A 5819-nucleotide genomic window follows, 5' to 3' on the forward strand; every position below is an offset into this window, starting at 1 on the left:
TAGTTCTGCTTAGACTCAATCAAACCGAGTCTGCTATTATTCTTTTTTGGTTGCATTCTATGTTTCCAAGGGAATTTTTTACAGATTTTATTTCATAATCATTCTAAACACAAACTAACTTTTTAAATTCGGCATATTTTGAAATAAAAAGAAATATTTAAGGCATTTCTGTTCAGTGTGAAATTAATAAAGTCATCGTAGAGTGGACGTCTGTCAGTTCAACCTGTCAATTCTTACCTAACATTAAATTGCATGATTTTGCCGCACGGAAAATATACTTCACTCTTACAGCATTCAATTCGCAATTAAAATTAGGTGTGTAAGAAATTTGCTTGTTACATATATATACACGGTCATTTCAAAATCTCCTGGGCCATATCTGTCAATTTCACCATATAATTGAGGATATACATGACTTTTTTGCCGTGGGACAATCATATTTGGAATTAAACTTTTAAACATTGGTAATATTTAATGTTAAATTTAATGGTCAAAATTAACTGCAGTTTCAGCCATAAAATGACAGAAACGCGGCTTCTGAAGTTCACCGGATGCTTCCACAGTGAACAAAGCGCATGCTCAGATGAGGTCTGGTATAAAACCTTGACCAATCCCACATTCTTCAGTGAGGACTCCGCTGCCCAGCAAAAAACTCAGGTACGTGCATTTTCCCTTTCTCAGCGTGTAAGATTTTTCTCTCATTATTTTTGTAACGTTCTCAACTTTCATTTTCTATTTTTTGAATACTATTTTAGCTGTAGGTTTTGAGATTCTCATTTATGCTTTTATTTTATTTTATTTTTTGTAATTCTGTACATAATAATTTTGTACAGCATTGTAACGGTTTTACACCACAGTTTTAGATTTCTCTGGCTTTATTGTTTTAAACACATTTTAGGTACTTGTAACAAAGAGCTTAAACCACAAATATATGTGCTTCGTTTCTTTGGGTTTATTTTTTCAAAAACCTTAATATCCATAGCATATTTTTTTGTAGCTGAAATTTAAGTCAAAGTATAGCGTTAACTTTGTATCCCTTCTTTTATTTTTTTCCGCTTTTATTCTTAATTACTACTGTACTGTCTCCTTTTAAACTACTAATTTTTAACCTGAATGAAAGTTTTGAAAAGTCATGTACTCAAAGTTTGGCATAAAACGTATAGCTGATAAAGTGAAACCTTTCTATTACAGAAACCAGAATATCAATTTTTATTTAGGCTTTTGAAAATAGCTACTAGTAAATGTTTATTTTATTTGAATGAAAATAGTTTTATACTTTTGTATATTTATGCATACATTTATGACATGTTTGGTAAATAAATCTATGTATCTCTCTATTTTATGTCAAAATTGCGCGAATTAATTCAGATATAATTTGTGGTTGGTACCGTTCTGTTAAAATTGTTAAGTTTTTTAAAGTTGATATTTACATGTCAAACATTGCATTTTCTGCCTACGTTAGTTCTTTTTCTGAGTACTTGGTATTTTACCACGGTTTGATAGCTTATTCTATATTTATGAAAATTTTGAAGCAAAACGTTATAAAGAAGTGACTTTAAAAATGAAATCTAGAACTGAGATTTCTCGTCAATTCGTAATCGGTTATTTTTAAGTATCAAACTGAAAATTAATATAAAGTTATAAAACGGCGTACAAAATAACCAAAAACCTGGTTAGCTATGTGCAAATAAACTGCAAAATTGTAACTATATTTCATATTTTTAAGTGCCGGTAGCTTTACAAATTAAAATGAAAAAAAAAAATGGAAATTTTCACTCCATGAGCGACGCCGTTGTTTTCTACGGCAGTTAAAAGTGATCGACTGAGATTGCAAAAGACTGAAAAGTCTAAAATCTTCGATACACTGTAATATATAAATTAAAACGTGTTTCAAAGCAATTTCGAAAATAATTCATGCAAGGTCACGTTAATTAAGTATTTTCGTTATTAGTACTTATTACCATTAAGTTAGAGAGTTCACATTTGAACAAAATTTTGTGATAAGAAAGGGGGCATTTTCTTTTTCTTTTTTTTTCTTTTCTTTTTTCTTGGTTTGTCATTTTTTTATTTATCTTTTTAACAAAGGAAATTTCGGTATTTCAGCACAATGAAGACGAGATTATCATTTTTCCTCGCTCTGTGTGGGCTCATACACGGGGGGTTAGCTACCTATGGTAAGGGCGGTTTTGGAAACGTTGGTTCTTTAGGCGGCTTCGGAAACGTAGGAAGTGTTGGAGGCCTCGGAGGGCTTGGAGGCGTTGGGGGCCTCGGAGGCTTCGGAAACGTAGGAGGCTTCGGGAACGTAGGAAGTGCTGGAGGCCTCGGAGGGTTTGGAGGCTTCGGAAACCTAGGAGGAGGCTATGGCGGAAGCTGGGGTTCTCTAGGAGGCATTGGTGATTCGTGGCTAGGCGGAGGATTTGGTTCTGGAATTGGTAGCATTGGTGGATTTGGTTCTGGAATTGGTAGTTTTGGCGGAGATCTCGGGTACGGTATCGGTCCATGGGCCGGCGGTTATGGAAGCGGAATCGGAAGTTTTGGAAGTGTTGGATTAGGCGGATTAGGTGGATTCGGCGGAATGAGCGGCGGTAAAGGTTATGGCTATGGCAAGGCTCCAAAACCCGCCGTTATGCCAGTGCACGTCGTACCTGCACCTAAACCAGTGATACCCGTACCGGTTGTTCCAGTTGTGAAAGTACCAAAACCAAGGCCCATTCAAGTTGTACATGTAGCCTTACCCCCACCCCCACCACCCCCGATGCCAGTCCCTGTAGTACCAATGGCTGTAATTCCAAATAAAGGTGAGTTGAGATGAAGTCAGAGTCTGAGACATTTTGGCTTCCCACTCATGTTACCCAGATTCGTATATTTAAAGAGAACTGAACTCGAGCGCTATATTTTTGCTAAAATCGACTGGATTGTATTTAAAGTACTATCTTTCTATAATTATAATTATAACTATAATAATAATAATAAATAACGATGATAAACAATAATAAATAATAATACTGATAATAATAATAATAATAATAATGATAATAATAATGATAAATGATAATAAATAATAATAACAACATCGTTACCAGGAAAGGGATACGGAAAAGGAGGTAAAGGTCATGGATACGGCAGAGGACTTTCAGGCGGTTGGGGCGGCATTAGTGGCGGTCTTGGAGGTTGGGGTCCTAGCATAGGACTTGGAGGCGGTTGGGGCGGCTATGGTGACGGTCTTGGATGGGGTAGCGGCGGATACGGATGGGGTGGTGATCTAGGATTTGGTAAATATACGCATGCAACATTTAATACGAACTAGATCTATTCATTTATAAAAAATTAGCATGACGTTGCAGGCGACTTTAACAAAATTATTTGATTTATGCTCGATTGCACTTTTCACAGAAAAATAACTACTACTTGTGGCACACAAGGAGGTACTGCGAGGTTCGTACTAGTCAGTAACATCCGGGTTAAACTCCGTGTTCATTATCTTTTTAAATAAAACGCTCATGAGTGTATGAAACACGTAATGTTTCATTTAGCCGTGTTTAATTATATTTAATACGTTGTAATTTTCTCTCCGACAGATTATTTTATGCCCTGAAAATCGCATGTACTCATTTCATTTAAATAAAACTTTTCACTTCAGCATTGTATTTCATATACATATAATAAAAACATCTCGTGTATAGGAAAATGTTCATATGAAATATATTTCGTTGCAAAGTCAGTCATACGTTTTACTTATATTATTTGAATTTATTTCATGATCATATAAACATTGTTTTTCTAGGTTTAGGGGGACTCGGCTTTGGAGGATACGGTGATATTGGTGGACTTGGGGTTGGAAGCTGGGGTTCTGGTGTTGGCATTGGTTTGGGTACTGGCGGGCTTGGTGCCGGTAGCTGGGGCACCGGTGGACTTGGTGCCGGTAGCTGGGGAAATGCCGGACTTGGTGCCGGTAGCTGGGGCACGGGTGGACTTGGTGGCGGTAGCTGGGGCACCGGTGGACTTGGTGGCGGTAGCTGGGGAAATACCGGACTTGGTGCCGGTAGCTGGGGCACCGGTGGACTTGGTGCCGGTAGCTGGGGAAATGCTGGACTTGGTGGCGGTAGTTGGGGCACCGGTGGACTTGGAACAAATAACTGGGGCGCTGGTGGACTCAGCAGTGGAATCGGTACTGGTCTTGGAACCGGTTTAGGAACCAAAGGCACTATTGATACATTTGGAACAGGTTTAGGCCAAAACTGGGGTAGCAATGCAGGGTTGAACACTGGACTGAACAACTGGGGATCTGGTTGGGGTAACAACGGCGGCCTTGGCGGATGGTCTGGCAATAACTGGGGCAACATGGGTGGCAATAACTGGCTTGGAGGTGGATGGGGAAAGGGTGGGTACGGAATTTTGATTATCACGAGATAATAACAGTTTATCATAGCTTTAATAAGATTTCTGCAATGGCGGAGCGAATCATAAAGATTTTTTAATTGCAACTGTGATAAAATGAACTCTGGTACATTAAGGAGTGAATAGGCTATACGTATTCAGTCATATTGGTTACTGAAATAATCTGTTTTAAATTCTAAAATTTCAGGCAGGGAAATGTACTATTAAATGGAAACGTACACAAGAAATGGTATGCAATTTATTGTAAATATACAGTGAGCAATGTCATTGTTAAAAATCATACATTCCATTATTTGACATAAAAATGTCAATATCCTTTTACAGATTGATGGAAGTTTTTTATTTTGTTAAAAAATGTGTATTGTGCATTCTTTTAATAACCTTGCTGTTCTGTTGGTCGCATCTTTGGTCTTGGTGGAGTTTAATGGTAACTTTGATCTTTTTTTGTATATAGATCAGCAGGCGTTAGATACTGTTATCTTAACATGTGTCACATTTCTATTTTTGTTTTATAATTATTTAAACTCGTATTCCAAAATCTTAAAATAGCTAGAACTGTACGAGTACCTTTGCGACTGCAAGACAATACCTTACTGTTCATTTCCGACATGTTTTATTTAAAAAGTGCTTTATAAAATATTTTTTTGTTTGTTTTTCAGATAGAATTTAGCAGCGGAAGTGTCTCGTCTTCTACAACAAACATTGCTGTGCTGTAAATAATCATCGTTGTCATCTTCAAATCATCAAGCTGGGAATACTTGTTGTCTTTCCATGTATAAACTGTTTTTCTTGTTTGATATTAAAACAATAAAAATTGTTGTACCAAAAATTCATACTTTAGACTTTATTTAATTTTATAACTCATTCATGAGTGCGGATGAACACAGATAGAAGTATCGTACCTGGGACACATCCTGGGACCTTGACCTTGAATATACTTAAATATGATAAAAGATAAAATACGGCAAACAGCCATTTTGAAAAAAAAAAAAAAAAAAAACTACTCATGTGCCGTTACCAGTAGGCTGTTACTATGTATACGTTATTCTCACCTGTGTCGATAGATCGAAAGGGCTCTTGCTATGATGGTCAATACGTTATACTTTGCAGTGTTACAAATTTTGATATTTTTAATTATGACCGCGTTGCTTAGCAACGCAATGAAAAATACTTGTAGTTTATACCTAGAAGTTTGACTGACATATACAGTACTTCCTTCTCGCAGAAACTGTGTCACAGAGCTTCAAATTCATTTTATGCCCGCATATATGCAGCAGCATAAAAGGTTGGGGCGCCATACCCCCTTAACCATACAAACAGCTGCTTCACAAAACAGGACAATATACACCCGAACCTCACAGATCACAGGAGGTCGAGCACCACCATGTAGATTAAGCTTAGAATTTATTTGACCAAACGGT

The 5819-nt window shown here is 37.0% G+C and overlaps 1 protein-coding gene across 1 annotated transcript; it reads left to right on the forward strand.

Moving 5' to 3' along the window:
- Positions 1-2087: 2087 nt before the first annotated feature.
- LOC123550518 (uncharacterized PE-PGRS family protein PE_PGRS46-like) lies at positions 2088-5068 on the forward strand. The gene is made up of 4 exons (XM_053546784.1): positions 2088-2798; positions 3084-3272; positions 3785-4381; positions 5058-5068. Exons 1-4 carry the CDS (start codon positions 2108-2110, stop codon positions 5066-5068), a joined length of 1488 nt encoding a protein of 495 aa, XP_053402759.1. The 5' UTR covers positions 2088-2107.
- Positions 5069-5819: the final 751 nt, after the last annotated feature.

The sequence above is a fragment of the Mercenaria mercenaria genome, chromosome 6 (genome assembly GCF_021730395.1).
Source record: "Mercenaria mercenaria strain notata chromosome 6, MADL_Memer_1, whole genome shotgun sequence".
Lineage (NCBI taxonomy): Eukaryota > Metazoa > Mollusca > Bivalvia > Venerida > Veneridae > Mercenaria > Mercenaria mercenaria.

Coding starts and splice junctions, on each gene's coding strand:
- LOC123550518 (XM_053546784.1), top strand. CDS start 2,108: ATGAAGACGAGATTATCATTTTTCCTCGCTCTGTGTGGGCTCATACAC. Junction 2,799..3,083: donor GGCTGTAATTCCAAATAAAG/GTGAGTTGAGAT, acceptor CATCGTTACCAG/GAAAGGGATACGGAAAAGGA. Junction 3,273..3,784: donor GGGTGGTGATCTAGGATTTG/GTAAATATACGC, acceptor TTGTTTTTCTAG/GTTTAGGGGGACTCGGCTTT.